At 36.9% G+C, this 12,599-nt stretch overlaps 1 protein-coding gene across 1 annotated transcript; it reads left to right on the forward strand.

The window, feature by feature from the left end:
- Positions 1-1,130: 1,130 nt before the first annotated feature.
- On the forward strand, positions 1,131-8,984 carry MGAT4C (MGAT4 family, member C). The gene is made up of 3 exons (XM_009580063.1): positions 1,131-1,259; positions 5,827-5,974; positions 7,828-8,984. The coding sequence occupies exons 1-3, from the start codon at positions 1,131-1,133 to the stop codon at positions 8,982-8,984; spliced, it is 1,434 nt and encodes a 477-aa protein (XP_009578358.1).
- The last annotated feature ends 3,615 nt before the right edge of the window (positions 8,985-12,599 follow it).

Here is a 12,599-nt window from a genome sequence, read left to right on the forward strand (position 1 = left end):
ACTTTCAAAAAGGTATTTAAATGCAGAGTTTAACCACTGCACATGCAGTGCTCTTTATTACTTCACATAGGCTAGCTTTAAACTCTCCATTTGTACATGACTTCAATATATTAAATTTGATAGACAGACATTTTTATGGACAATAGCCAAAATACATTTGTACTTAGACAAGTGAGAACATAAATGATGACTTTATAATCTACTTTTTAGTTAAGAATCCCTCAGAGTTTGGGCAGTCTGATTTGGAGTGTGTTTCTTTAGTTTGTGGCTAGATATTGTTCAAACACATGTAGTCCTACACAGGTTAATGCTTATGATTTGGGAACCAGGAACAGCATACGATTTCTTTAAATAGTAAAATGACTGAATATGTAACATTGTGATATGACTAGACAGTCCTCTTTCTTGATCTTGATTTGAACTATCGGGTGGCTTTCTGATCCTCTATGCCACCCTTCTTTATCTGATTCATCTAATTGGGGTAGTAAGGAATTTCCAATACTCTGCTTAGATGTAGATATCTACCTTTCTTCTGGAGAAAATGACACCTCCAGTGAGAGTCTTTCTATCCTAATATAGTGATCTAAGGCTAAGGGATGTTGCACAGTCTTGCTACTGCCTTCTTGCTACAGGAAAGGTACGTCATTTGTGCCTGGCAGTTCTGGTATCCAGACTTCTATTGGCATTGATATTGAGTCATGCAATGGCTTCTTCCTTGCCTGTTGGCCTGAGCTGTCTTTGGAAGGACACATGGGTACACAGGGAATCAGTGCACATCATCATCTTCTCTTGACATAAAGTTGGGATCTGACAGTTATCTGAACTGCTAATGCACTCCTGCCACAGTAATATCAAAATTCCAGCCTAAAATGGGTAGGATAAAGTGTGTTTTTTTCTTTATTGACAAAAAAAAAGGAAGCTTAAATTATATTTAAGATTATATGTTAAACTTGAAGATGAACATCATTAAATTAAATTAATTCCACCTTAAAGGGTATAGTCTCTGAGTGTTTGATGGGATTTGATACATCTGAAGGTAAGTTGTTTTGCTGTCATGTTTATCAGATGAGCAGTTCTTGTAACACTGTGGTTTTCTTTCATAGGTGACACTACCGTATGCCTTTCTTCACATGAGACAAAACTTGAAATATTTTGATAAAATGAGATGCTTGCGGAAACGATCAGCAGTGTCGTTCTTAGGAGTCCTTGTCATTTGCTTGCTGTTCATGAACTTGTACATTGAAGATGGTTATGTTTTGGTAAGTTTCTTAGGTGGAAGAAATTACCCTGGAATGACAGAACAGGACATATCCCTAGTTAAGCAGTAAAGTTCATAATTCCTGCAGTTTTCTCTGTTAGTGTACCATTAACAGTGGAGTATCCTCAAAATGTGTCCTTTATGATGAAGCCATCTTATCAATATATACCGCACACAGGGTGTGTCAGTAAGATCCTAACAGTCGTTTTCACGGAAGTAAAATATGTTGTTGTTTATTGGAAGCACGGGAGATAATGAATGTAGCAAAACATGGACACATCTCCGTCAGATATCTTCCTTTGAGTCAAAACATCCCCTGTATTTTCCGTTCTTCTGGATTTCCCTCAATTTTAGTGTTGAAAATCATCTACATCTGAAATATTCATGTGAGCTAGGAGCTCCTTTTTCAGTCCACACTGCAAATCTCACCTGTGAATACTGTATTAAACAATATTATAGAAATACTGTTATAGAAAAGAACTTACACTGATTCCATATATTTCAAGCTCCTTGCATGAATAATTTCTTTTTAGTGCTTTTATTCTGTGTTTTTCTCACTTTCTGTATCCCAGATTTGAGTCTGGCAGGTTCAGTACTACAGCATTAACAATTAGACATAAATGATACCTAGTGTAAGTTTATGATTGTAAAAAAGATTTATTGAAAGATCTGTGTTAGGAATTTCAACAAGTAAGCTACTGACAATGTAACCTAACTCTACAATTTATATGTTACCTATGGGTGTCTCCAGTACTGAATGCCCAGTAAGCTCTGAAGACTTGATTAATGGATTGAATTTCCAGTTCATCTGAGGTTGGATTGTGCCCAGTAAAAGAACATGGTAGTTTAATAACTGGAGCTTGCAAACAGTAAAATGACTAAACTGAATATGTAACATTGTGATATGATTAGACAGTCCTCTTTCTTGAACTTGAACTACTGAGCAGCTTTCTGATCCCGTATGCCACCCTTCTTTGTCTGATTGGGACAGTATGGGCTTTCCAATATTCTGAAAGGTGAAATCAGATGGATCTGAAAAAAAAATCATAGTATGAAAGACATGCAATACATAAACAGTAAAATCCTTACATGAATTTATCAAAACCATACATAACTCCTAGTAATTGTAATGTAAAATATTATTACTTATAAAAATATTGTACATATTGTAAATATTATTAATACTATCCTACCACTTTTTAAACCATTGAAAAGATAACACATGCTTCTAGCATGTTACTCCATTACAAACATATTGCTTTCTCTAATAGTACTTGCACTAAGGTTTTGCACTATGTTTTATTTATTCATCATTTCTTGGTTGTGATTGAATTTGACCTGTCTTATCACATTTTTTTTTCCCAGTGGTATTTTCCCTGATGTTTCTTCTCCTTTCATTAATTGCTTCAAAGTTCCCCAGATGTTTCTGAAAGTGCTTTTCTTATCACTGCTAATGGTGTTCCTCTTGGTTTGTTTTTGAAATCTTTTCATGTCCTATTTGCCAGCTCCCCAGATGGCTCCATGTCTTATTCTTAATTTGCACTTCCCCCCCCCCCTTTTTTAGAAATCCATTCTCTTTCATTGCTTCTCTCATCACAGTTCTGGCATGTTTGCAGTCATGTAGCTCCCAGCCAAGTCTCTTGCCAAGTCTCCCGACAGTTCTCCCAGATCTCTTGATACCTTTATGGTCCATCAAGCATTTTTCAAGTGTGTTAAGCTGTTGACTTTTTAGTTTATTTATTTATTTTTATTTTCAACTTTCCTGACCATGTCTGACAGCTCTGTTAACTTGTCTGGTGTGTTTTATCTGCTGAGGTAAAAGATAAGCTGTTTCAATGTTGGTGGTGAGGAGAGATACACTGGAGAATAACTTTCAAGGACAGCAGGCTAAACAGTTCCCCTCAGGGAACAGGAATCTGAAAGTCCTCAGAGTCCCAAAGGCCCTCTGACCTTCTAATTGTAGCGAGTGTCCTATTGAAATATCTCCTGAAGGTAACTGATAGAGGAAGGTGCAATTGACCCCGAGTTTCTCTTCCCAGTCTCAGAGAGTAGGCTGTGCAAGGGGATGTGGGGCTGGCACCTCTTTCACCAGATGTAAGATGAGATGAGTGGCCTTTTTCAGGAAGTTAGAACGGCAAAGTGAGATTCATTGTGGCAAATCTTAAGAAGGGAGAGAAGAACTTTCCTTTTTTGCTCAGAGAGTATCATATGTCCGAAGAATTCCTTCACTGTTTCCTGCACAGCATTTGCTGTGGAAATGGGAAGTAAGGGCCCACCTGGGAAAACTGCTTATGTTTGATAGAGGGTATACAGTGCTGATGCATGTGTGTCAGCAGAGCAGTTTAAGATGCTTCTTCTGCAGTGTGTGTACCACATCTGATCAAACATTTTGAAGACATACTGAATTAATAAAACCTAGATCACAATATCTGTATGATTTGCAGTGATTTTTTTTATATGTATTCTGAGTTGTAAGTGAACTGTAAGTGAAGCATGCCTTCTGCACTCTTCTATGAATACTAATCATTATTTTGGGCACTATGAAAACAATAGTATTTTAGCTGACACAGCATCCTTAGTGGAGCAGAGTATCTCTATAAAGAATGGAGAACTTCTGGCACTTCTTCCCATGGCACCCACAGGAACATCCCAAGCTCCAGCAAACACTGGAATGTAAGTTAGAGGTTAGTTGACAGAAAAAAGCCAGAACCATCACAGAAAAAATTAAAGAAGACAGCTAAAGACACTTAATCAAGCTCTTGAGCTTCACAGGCCTCTGCACAGTAGTCAGAGGTAGAAAAGCCAGATTTTAAAGTTTTGGAAAAATCCATATTTCAGTTTTGTTTTTCATTCAACAAAGAAATGAAAACAACAACAATTTAAAAAAAAGATTGTTAGCCACAAAACGCATTTCTTAAAGAGAAAAAAAAAAAAAAGGAAAATTTTGTGGTCGGTTTAAATATTTTGCTTGTTAAAATCAAAACATTTTGTCCTGACATTCTCTATTTTTAAACATTTTGAAACTTTTTATGTAGAACCCACTCAGCAGAACGGGTTTCCATTCCAAAACCTTCTTACAAAATTAAGAATTTTGGTGCTCCATTCTGGAACCAATGATACATGATGTTTTGACATTAAAGAAAGGCTCGTTTTTAAAAAAAAAAAGGTTTTGGATTAGCCCTTTTTTTTTTTTTTTCTATTTGACAGTTTTCACGGAAAATCTCCCGAAGTTTTGATGCCTTCTTTTCCTAGCCCATTGAGTTACATTTTTATCTGAAATCTGATCAATATAAACCTTCCTCTCATAACTTATGAGCAAATGCAAAGTAGCATAGCAGCACTAGAAAGAAATTACTGGAGAGACATTGCAGATCAAGAAAGCCTAACAGCGCAGGTAGATGCCCCTGGATGTCCGCCAAAGATCTTTACTAAGCTCAGAAGTGAATTATTTACTACTTCTATGAAAGAAAAATAATTAAGTTAAAATGAACCTAGGATCAGTTTACAGAAATATTTCTTTGTGCTATTAAATATATCTTTGACACATTTTTGAATATTTATACCATTAAATACGAATGCTGTTTCTATGGTGGTTGTTGTTACCAGCAGTACTATCACTGCACAATGCTCCCATTTAATGACAGATCAGGAAGTTTTTAGTGCATTAACATACTGTATATATCAGAAGAAATAAATTCATTCATATACTAGCCTGTTATCAGACTAGTATCAAGCAGTGTAAATTAAATAAGCATTCCTACCTTTAAGTTCAGTCTTGTGACACTACAACCTGTTAGATATTTTCCCTTTTCTTAAGGACTGAGGAATAGATTTTCCCTGAGACCCAACCGAGCTTATGGATAGGGCACTGCTGACGAAGCCGCTCCTTCCTTGTGTGATTTTACTATGGCTCAAGAAGCCTTTTGGAAGAAAGAGACAGGAGAAGGAGGTAGGAAGAGGAGGCATGGTGGTAAATTTGCCTTTTTTCTATACCATCAGCGTTCACCAAATCCAGAGAAAGCTTTGGCTGTCTGGATGATCACATACATTTCTGCTTATCGCGAATCTGAGTTGGAGCTACTCAGCAAAGTGGCAAAATGAGCCAGATGCCAGGACCCAGTTTCATCTTTCCTTTGCAGCAGTTTTGGTGGTTTTTTTAATCACTGAAAACATTTTCAAAAAATCTTGCCTACTTCACCGTCTATGAAAATTCTCTCATCTATCGCTGACTGATGCTTTCTTATCCCTATTTTGAATACCACAGCATTTTTTGGTAATAATTTAGTGTTTGCAACCTTTCCAGAGTTTTGGTCCAAATATTTTTTCTTCTTTTCCTTTTACCATAATCTGAAGGGTTATGGGAGATTTTCTGTAGCCAAAGATGTGTAATATTCAGTAATGGGTTTTTAAAAAATGAGGTGACATCTACATGCTTTCACTAAAGCTGACACTGAAAAACGTTATTCTTGGAAACCTGCCTGTCTGTGTTTCCTCTCTGGCTGGCATTCACAAATGTGTTTCTCTCTGTCTCTCTCCCTCTCCTATTCTTTTTGTTTTCTCACTAATAGGAAGGGGACAAGCAATTAATCAGAGAAACAGCCACGCACCAGCTCAACCCAGAGCGCTATGTTCACACTTTTAAAGATTTGTCTAATTTCTCAGGATCTATAAACATTTCCTATCGCTACCTAGCTGGCACGCCTTTGCCAAGGAAAAGTAAGTAACTGTAATCTGAATGTTATGAAATGAGGTAATTTAAAAATGGGTGAAATCCATATAGTTCCTATGGTATTTCTAGGCAAGAGGGTCTGAGTTAAGCAGTGACGATCTCAGAGAGTTAGCTATCTCTTTCTGCATAGGCAGTGCCTGGGCAGCTGCCAGTTCAGCCCCAGCAGTGACTGCCCCACAGCCTGGTTACCTCCTGACCCAAATGCCTGACTTGCAGTCATCCTGCAGGCAGCCCCTGGATGGTCTGTGTGAGCATATTTTTGTGGATCTCCCCCTAGGCCAGAGGGAGATGATTCAGGAAGCAGGAGCAAGGCACATGCTGGTGGTGCTCTGTAACCACCCTCCGAGACCATACTGTCAGCCTCTGCCTGTATAACCAGTAATTCTAATCTAAGGTATGCTTGGGATCACGTAGATACACCCTTCAGGTCCCCTGTTCTGCCAGTCCAGCAGCTGTGAATGGATCTCCTTGTTCCTTTAGCTGTGATAACAAGGGAGGTGAATTGTGCTATTATGGAGACAGTAAAGGAGGATTCTTCCTGCAGCCATCTGCAGATGGACTATCTAGTTATTCTGACTTCAGGCAGGGTTCAAGACTTTCATCTCAAAGTGAAATATCGCCATACCTAGCTTTTAGACAGGTGTCCTTTGGGTTCCAAATCAATCATTTCACAAACAAAAGCGAGGCTCAGAAGTCGAAGCACAGATGGTAAAATAAAATCATCTGTGATTTGTTGATCTTCATAGAAAACTGTAAAGTAAAGTTTGTTCAAATTAGATTTGAGAAATTTGGGGCTGTGTAGGCAGTGTGAATGGCTTCTGGGGGTTGTACTTCGCTGTACAACTGCATTTTGAGCAGACTTAAGCCTCGAGGGAAACTCTGAATCACTTTATCAGAGCAGTCTTTTACAAACCACAATATTTTAAGAAAGTTGGGGTAGGTTCAACTAAAGTATGCCCTGTCAATTATAAAATCTTTATATTTTTTTCATCAGAAGTTAAAAAAATGGAGATATATTAGCAAATATCTGAAAAAACTGATTTGGACTGCTGGTAAAAATGCAATGGCAGTGACTCCAAAACAGCAGAGATTAAAATTCTTCCTGTATAATTAAGATGCATCTCCCCCTAGAAAGATGTAACAGTATTAAAAAATATTTATACAAACACAGGTATGCACTAGTAAGTTCTCTTCTACTTTAAATCAATATCCAAATATGTTCCCTGTAAAATGTTCAATGAGTACTGAAAGAGGGTTAGAAGAAGAAAGGAAGGCAAGGAAAAATTGGACAAATACAGTTAAAAGTGAACACGCAGAAAGAAATTATCCATGCAACATTCATAAAACTGTAAAGTTATGCATAAGTGTAACTAGTCTTGTAGAGTGTTTAAAATGATAAAAGTTTGGCAATTAATCTATAGCTCACGTTTTTGTGCTGCATTTTGTAGTTCCTTGCTTTAAAAATATTGTGTGAATCTTACCTCATAATCCCCTTTCTTTTAGCGGATTTAACAGCCTTATCATTGTCTACACAGCTTCCTCTACCAGGCATATATGTGCACATTGCTTTGGCTTTTGTCCCCTACATGCCATTCCTTGCAGTTAACAAGTGAATATTTTATGCAATGTCTCCGTTTGCTTGCAGTATGATTTTTCTTTCATGAAAAGGCAATAAACATTTTTTGTTGCATGCAGCTTAATAAGTTCACATACCAAATTTCTCAGACTTCACCATTCAAAAGGTTTATTTAATATGAGCACAGCTCTGGAGGATATCTTTGTGGCGAAATGGTTTCCAACGTCAGATACTCAGTTTTTGTTTGAATTGTCTTTTGTACAGGGTATCTTACAATTGGGCTATCCTCTGTGAAACGGAAAAAGGGAAACTACTTGCTTGAGACCATCAAGTCCATATTTGAGCAGTCAAGTTATGAGGAACTCAAAGAAATCGCAGTGGTAGTGCAGCTGGCAGATTTTGACTCAGCCTGGTGTGAAGGGATCGTCCAGGATATTTCACAGAAATTTGCACATCACATAATTGCGGGCAGATTAATAGTTATTCACGTCCCTGAGGAGTATTATCCTGTACTGCATGGCCTCAAGAGAAATTACAACGACCCAGAGGACCGTGTGAAGTTTCGATCCAAACAAAATGTAGATTATGCCTTCCTTCTTAACTTTTGTGCTAATCTTTCTGACTATTATGTGATGCTAGAAGATGATGTTCGCTGTTCAAAGAACTTTTTGACTGCTGTTAAGAAAGTAATTACCTCACGAGAAGGATCCTACTGGGTGACTTTGGAATTCTCCAAACTGGGGTACATTGGAAAGCTTTACCATTCCCATGACCTCCCACGCCTGGCCCATTTTTTGTTGATGTTTTACCAAGAAATGCCTTGCGATTGGCTGCTCATCCACTTTCGTGGGCTGTTAGCTCAAAAGGAAGTGATACGTTTTAAGCCATCTCTGTTCCAGCACATGGGATACTACTCATCTTACAAAGGAGCTGAAAACAAACTAAAGGATGACGATTTTGAAGAGGAATCATTCGATATCCCTGACAACCCACCTGCAAACCTGCACACCAACATGAATGTATTTGAAAACTATGAGGCAAGCAAGGCTTACAGCAGCATTGATGAGTACTTCTGGGGCAAAGCTCCTTCTACTGGAGACTTCTATGGGATTGTATTTGAAAAGCCCATTAAAATCAGTAAAATTAAAGTTGTCACTGGAACTGAAGACCGGCAAAATGACATTTTGCATCATGGGGCCCTGGAAGTAGGAGAAAAGATTGTAGGGAGTAAAAAAGGGAGACAATGTACTACTTACTTGAGACTAGGGGAATTCAAAAATGGGAATTTTGAAATAACAGACGTAGAGCACAAAGTTCTGTTTGATATTAACTGCATGAGAATACTTGTTACCAAAAGTCAAAAAGAATGGTTGATCATTAGGAGCATTAGTGTCTGGACTTCACAAACACCAAATCAATAAAGCAAAGCCACCTGAGAAGGTACAGAGTGTATAAAATCAGCTGGGTCCCAACTGGTGCCATTCCCCAGAAAAATGGACTTATTTCCAACTCTTTACTAGAGACGCAGAAAATCTGGGGAAATCACAAAACAAGCAAAGCAATTTATTTTTTACTAGTTTGGCCAGGCAATATACAAACACTTATTTGTTGAAAATTTTGAATTTTATAGGAAACGCAAAGTTCTCAAACCTCTCTTGAGATCTTGTACCCCTTTTTTATTATCATTTCTCTGTAAGAGAGATCTGCTGGACTAAACAGAACAAAGCAAAACATCCTGTAATTACCAAAAGGTTTAAAGCTATGACCAGTATATTGTGAAAAGAAATTGGGTTGCACCTTACACATACGTAAATTTAAAATGTTATGGTAGTATGCGTTTGTACAATAGCTGGTGATGTGTTTCTTTTAAAGGCAGTTGTGACAAGGAAATCTGTCCTGAAACTGGCAGTATCATTCTGAGCACTGTAAGAAAATAGTGTGGCTAATCATTGCAACTTCTTTTCAAAAGGGAATGTATGTAAAATTATAAATCTGACATGACAACTATGTAAAAAATAGATAATTGCATCTGTTATTCTGTCTCAACAAATATCCTTTGTTCTTTTTCCTGGGTCCTTTCACTGAAATGAGCACTACTTGGATTCTATATTACTTAGGGGACCAATTTACTCTCCTTATTTGAACAAAATGCCTCATAGTCAGCAAGCATTCTGCTTGAGTACAGATGTCACTATCAAACCCAAGCACCTCAAGGGCAACACTATTCTTTTAGACAGGCATCTTAACAGATCTCAGCTTCAACATTTTCTGTTCCTTCACGAGATACAGAACTCCCCATGAGAAACTGCACATAGCTGAATACTGTAGCATGCTTTCCAAGGACTGTTACGCCTTCCATATCTACATGTCCAGTCCATGTATGATACAAACGTAAAGTGTACCAGGTTAATCAATTGGAGGTGAATGTAACCACCAGTCTTTCCTGGATGATCTCTTCCCAATAGAGCCGATGCAATATGAAGAATCTTGATTCAATGAAAAATTAGTATGTTTCTAAATTAGTTTTTTTTTTCTTCTGTTTTCTAATCCTGATCATGTTAGTTTTGTAGACGTCTTCCCACTGCCTCTGGTTATTCCCTGTAAGCTTATTTCGCCTGGCTTTAGCCAATAAGCAGAAAAGTTCCCACAGTCCTCATGACTTCAGTGTCAGCTCTGGGCTTTTAGGGAGGCAGTATAGCTACATGATTTATACGATATGCATACATTTGGATTAGCAGAATCTATGGGGTTTTTCCCTCTAAGAAATTCTCCAGACTCTTTTAGGAGACACACTAAGAAATCCATGAGTATCAAGTGTGACACAGATGAACACTGTATTGTCAATCTCATGAATACTGTGGTTATCATCTAATTGCATGTATGGGTTTTAGTTAAACCTGGAAGGTAAGGATTAAATTTCAAGAATGGCTGCACTGACCAAGAGTGAACTAAAGACTGTACTCAGTACATCCAAACCTAACATGGCTATTTCAGAAGGGTAAATTATTCAGAAATCTACACAAAACAGCAATGCAATTGCTTTTTCTGATTCATGAATAAATTCAGGTCCAGGTTTGGCAAATCCCCCTGTACAGAGGTAAGGTACATTTTAAAATAAATCTTCTGATATATGCTTCTACATAATTCAGAAAAGCATCCTCTTCTCAAAGAAAGTCTTTGTTTCTTTGTTCCTTAATACACACCTAAATCTCTATTCTTCATATACATATCTTCAGTAAAATAAATTAAAAGCAGCATACATGTTCAATCTGAAAAGGAAAATAACACCATTTTTAAAAATGAAAAATACATGCTAATCTCAAATGGTTGTAAATACTCATGAAGAACTTGCTTTTTAGCAGTGAGCTCCCATGATTATCAAAGAATTAGTTGATAGTCATTAGTCAACACAAATTTTTTTAATGAACTGTCATTCTTCGATTTTTTCTTTCCTTGATCATTAACTATTAGTGCCAAAGCAAACATAACTAGGTTAACCAGGAACATTACCTTTACTTTTATTCAGAAATGCAGTATGTCCAAACCAATCTTCTAAATTAGAATGGAAAATATACTCAATCCCAAGGTTTAAAATGTTCTTGTAATCAAAACCATACACAATGTGAGTGGCTAGTACAAATTAAATGCTCTCAACATAAGCCTGAAGTAATTTAAATGGTATTTTTGAATTAAGAGCTGAACAAAACTTCTTTTCTTTTTAAAACAACAGTAGTAATGCGTCTCATCTTCGATATCATGGCTTAGCAGTGAGAACTCTCATCTGGCTGTTACCAGTCTGAGAGGGTGAAACCCACAAATGCCAGTGTGAATGCCCTCAAAGGAAGCTTTCCTTGGGTGTGGATAGTGATATGTGCTGGGAATGAGAGGCATGCACTACTCTTTCTGTTGAATTTGAGTTGATTTGGAAAAAATAATTAAAGATACATTTATTCCAGGAGAGGCAAGAATGCAGTTCTGTTAGCTAGTGTTTTGAGCACTCACCTTAATGCATGGGTTCCAGCTCCTTCTTCACAGAATACATATTTTATCCATCTCATTTTCTTTTTTCCACTGATTAAGCAAAAGATTAGCAGTGTCACAAAGCTCCGTTCATTGGTGTATAGAGTTGGTTCTGTTGGTGTGTGGACTGAACATCAATATGTTCATACTGAAATGCCAATACTGAAAAAATTACACTGTGGTCTGCACACTGATGGATCTATTCTTCATACATGTATTGTTCCTATTGGCACTTGGGATTCCTTATTGTATAAAGTCCCTAGGCCTTTTTTTCTTTTCTTAACTAAAAGCCAGTTTGTCTTCTATCTTTCTTCACACAGTATAATCCCTCTGACATACAGAATTCTTGGGAAGTAAAATACTATTCACTGTGAATTCAAAGAAGAACTGAGCCCTTAGTTTAGTGCAGAATAAACAAACCCAGAAGACAGTAATTTTCAGGCAAAACAGTTTTAGCATATTTATTATATGTACTATAACAAAGATAATTCACTAAGGTGCTATATGAATGTGTTATTTTTAGATCAATGTTCTAACATGATGCTCTGTTTTACTCTCTGCTCAGTATTCACTTGTGTTAGACACTAATGTTTTTGCTTTTACAAAGGGAAATCAGAAACTTGTTCATTATTGAAGTATTAAAAGTTAAATAAAGAGCAAACTATAACACCTATAACTATATTTCATCTTGGAAAACTATTAAAGAGAAACAAAAAAAAAGCATGGTTAACCATCTTAAAAACTGCAGATGCAATCAGCTTTCATTGTGAAGCATTTCAGAGATTCTGATGGAAATGATAGTTCTTACTACTGTCACATTAAATTTGCAGTCTGTCAGGCTACATTTCAATAAGTATTAAATTATGAGTAGTAATGCAGATCATGTATTATGAGCTCAAGCAGTGTCGTATCCTCAAATAGTACAGTATAATGTTTTGCAAAACACAGGTGGAAAATACAGATGTATTATAATGAAAGCAAATTAAGTGATTTTCATAGAATCATAGAATCATTAA

Source organism: Fulmarus glacialis, unplaced genomic scaffold (assembly GCF_000690835.1).
Source record: "Fulmarus glacialis isolate BGI_N327 unplaced genomic scaffold, ASM69083v1 scaffold3736, whole genome shotgun sequence".
Classification (NCBI taxonomy): Eukaryota; Metazoa; Chordata; class Aves; order Procellariiformes; family Procellariidae; genus Fulmarus; species Fulmarus glacialis.

Bases quoted from the DNA above. Each gene is read 5' to 3' on its own strand.
- MGAT4C (XM_009580063.1), top strand. From the start codon at position 1,131: ATGAGACAAAACTTGAAATATTTTGATAAAATGAGATGCTTGCGGAAA. The intron at 1,260-5,826 runs GTAAGTTTCTTA...TCTCACTAATAG, and splicing joins TTGAAGATGGTTATGTTTTG to GAAGGGGACAAGCAATTAAT. The intron at 5,975-7,827 runs GTAAGTAACTGT...TCTTTTGTACAG, and splicing joins CACGCCTTTGCCAAGGAAAA to GGTATCTTACAATTGGGCTA.